The sequence below is a fragment of the Geospiza fortis genome, unplaced genomic scaffold, assembly GCF_000277835.1.
Source record: "Geospiza fortis unplaced genomic scaffold, GeoFor_1.0 scaffold1532, whole genome shotgun sequence".
Lineage (NCBI taxonomy): Eukaryota > Metazoa > Chordata > Aves > Passeriformes > Thraupidae > Geospiza > Geospiza fortis.
Window position 1 is genome coordinate 392,778 of NW_005054627.1, and position 2,282 is coordinate 395,059.

The 2,282-nt window shown below is 48.0% G+C and overlaps 1 protein-coding gene across 1 annotated transcript in view; it reads left to right on the forward strand.

Moving 5' to 3' along the window:
* Positions 1–2,282, forward strand: part of C2CD3 (C2 domain containing 3 centriole elongation regulator) — a 34,472-nt gene that overhangs the window by 10,171 nt on the left and 22,019 nt on the right. Inside the window, exons 5-6 of the mRNA XM_031064781.1 lie at positions 893–1,073; positions 1,331–1,364. Coding sequence (XP_030920641.1) covers positions 893–1,073; positions 1,331–1,364 — 215 coding nt within the window. The remainder of the gene's footprint in view (positions 1–892; positions 1,074–1,330; positions 1,365–2,282) is intronic.

Sequence of the window (2,282 nt, forward strand, 5' to 3'; positions counted from 1 at the left end):
ATGGCCTCGTGCCCGTGGTCGATGTTTGCACAGGCAGCACTCGCGGCAGCCTGAGGGTCACCCTGGCCATGGAGCAGCTGAGCAGATCGTGGCCCTGCAGAGGCTCCAATCTGAGGGGGGAATGGTGCCTCGGGTCACACAGCGTCCTCCCCACTCCCTGGAGCACCCAGCCACACAGCCCACACTGGGATTTACTCTTCAGTGCGCCCCATTCTCGCTGTTCAGGGTATGGCAGAAGGGTTTTAGCAGTGGGTTCCTTAATAGATGAATGATCCCCAATCTCTTCTTGGAGCTGTAGCCAATTTTGTTATATTCTGCAAATTGTACATAGAATTATATTGTTTATACTCTTTTTTTACCAGCTTGCTCTCACCAGTCTTGACTTTATGCCGTTTTTATTGCCTTGCATGGCCACTGTTTCTATCTTCATAAGTCCAGTAAAAACAAAAACAAGCAACCAGCAAAATTACAGAAAATACTAATTCTCACAGCCTTATTGTGGGGGTTTTTCCACTACCTTGGAGTTGGATAGGTAGGAACTTTTATGCATTTTATGTACTTTGCAAGAAAAAAAATTTCTTTCAGACTTTCAGTGTTTCTGTAAACTTTAGGAGGAAAATGGTAGATAGTTTTTCTGCCCCCATCTCAGGCTTCTTAGATTCCTATCACATGTAATTGTTTAGATTGGAAAAGGCCTCTATGCTCACTGAATCCAAGCACTAACCCAGCCCTGCCACAGCCACCATTAAACCATGTCCCCAAATGTTACATTCACCTGGCTTTTAAGTACCTCCAGGGATGACTCAACCACTTCCCTGGGCAGCTTGTTGAAATGTTCCCAGAATCCTAAAGTCATCCTTTCATGTGGCTTCCCCTTTTTTTTTGTTTGAAGTTGGATCCAGGAGGGGCAGACCTGACGGAGCACGTGTTTGAGATCCACGTGGAGAGTGTGAAGGGACTCACTCCCCTGCAGTCCACGGTCTGGGGAGAGGCTGACTGCTACATCCAGTACTATTTCCCAGTTCAGGAGGCTGCCTGTGGGGCACTGCAAGGACCTGAACTGCATGAGGATGGTAAGTTTGTTTTATAGTTTTCCCTTATTTAGAGCATTGCTTTAATTAAATATCATTTAGTCGTGTTCCCTCTGTCTAACTGAGAGGGGACATGTTTTTCTGAGCTTTCAAGCAGCCAACACTTGTTTTCTTGGAAAAACTGGGCTCGGGCTGTGTCATTGGATTCAAAGCCTTGTTTGTCGGAGGCTGGTGGCAAGTTCCCAGTGGAAAATAGAGACCTCATTCCAAATCTCTTCACATGGAACCTTCTGTTACAGGTGCTAGAGGGCTGTGCCTGCTGATCCAGCAAAGGTGCAGGAATGGGTCTGCAGGGAATAGGGAGGTTGGACACAGTGAAATTCAGCAAGGGCTTTACATGCACAAGCCTTTCAGGTGCTGGTTTTGCTCTCCACAGCTCCCTGACAGGAGAGTGCAGCCAGGTGAGGATTGGGCTCTGCTCCCAGGCAGCAAGGGACAGGACAAGAGGAAACGGCCCCAGCTCATGCTGAGGGAGGCTTAAGTTGAATATCAGGGAAAATGTCTTCATCAGCAGGGTTATCAAGCCCTGGCACAGCTGGCCAGGGCAATGGTGGAGTCACCATCCCTGGAAATGTTCAGAAAGTGTTTGGATGTGGCATTGGGTACGTGATTTACTGGGGGGCCATGGCAGGGCTGGGTGAACAGCTGGATTTGATGATCTTAGAGGCCTTTTCCAACCATAACAATTCTGTGATTTTCATGGATACACCAACAGAAGAAATCCTTGGTTTAGATCACTAGGATTAACAGAATGGTTTAGATGGGAAGGGACCTTAAGTCCCATCCATTCCCACCCCCTGCCATGGCAAGGACACCTTCCAGTGCCCCAGGCTGCTCCAAGCCCTGTCTAACCTGGCCTTGGACACTTCCAGGGATCCAGGGGTAGCTCCAGCTTCTCTGGCAACCTGTGCCAGGGCCTCACCTTCCTATTGGGAGGAATTTCTTCCCAATATCCAATCTAAACCGACCATGTTCCAGATGATAAAAGAATATTTAAATAATTGTAATTGTAGGAAAGAACATAGTATTGTGTGCTTTGCATCAGCACTGAAAAATGCCAGGCAGTAAAATGGTTGCATAGCAGCTGCTGTGGGATTTCTGTACTGCCTCTTCAGCTACAGTGCCCAGCCTGTGGCTCACGGGGTCATGGGGCTGCAGGGATTGCTTGTAACAACTTTGTGAAGTGGAGCT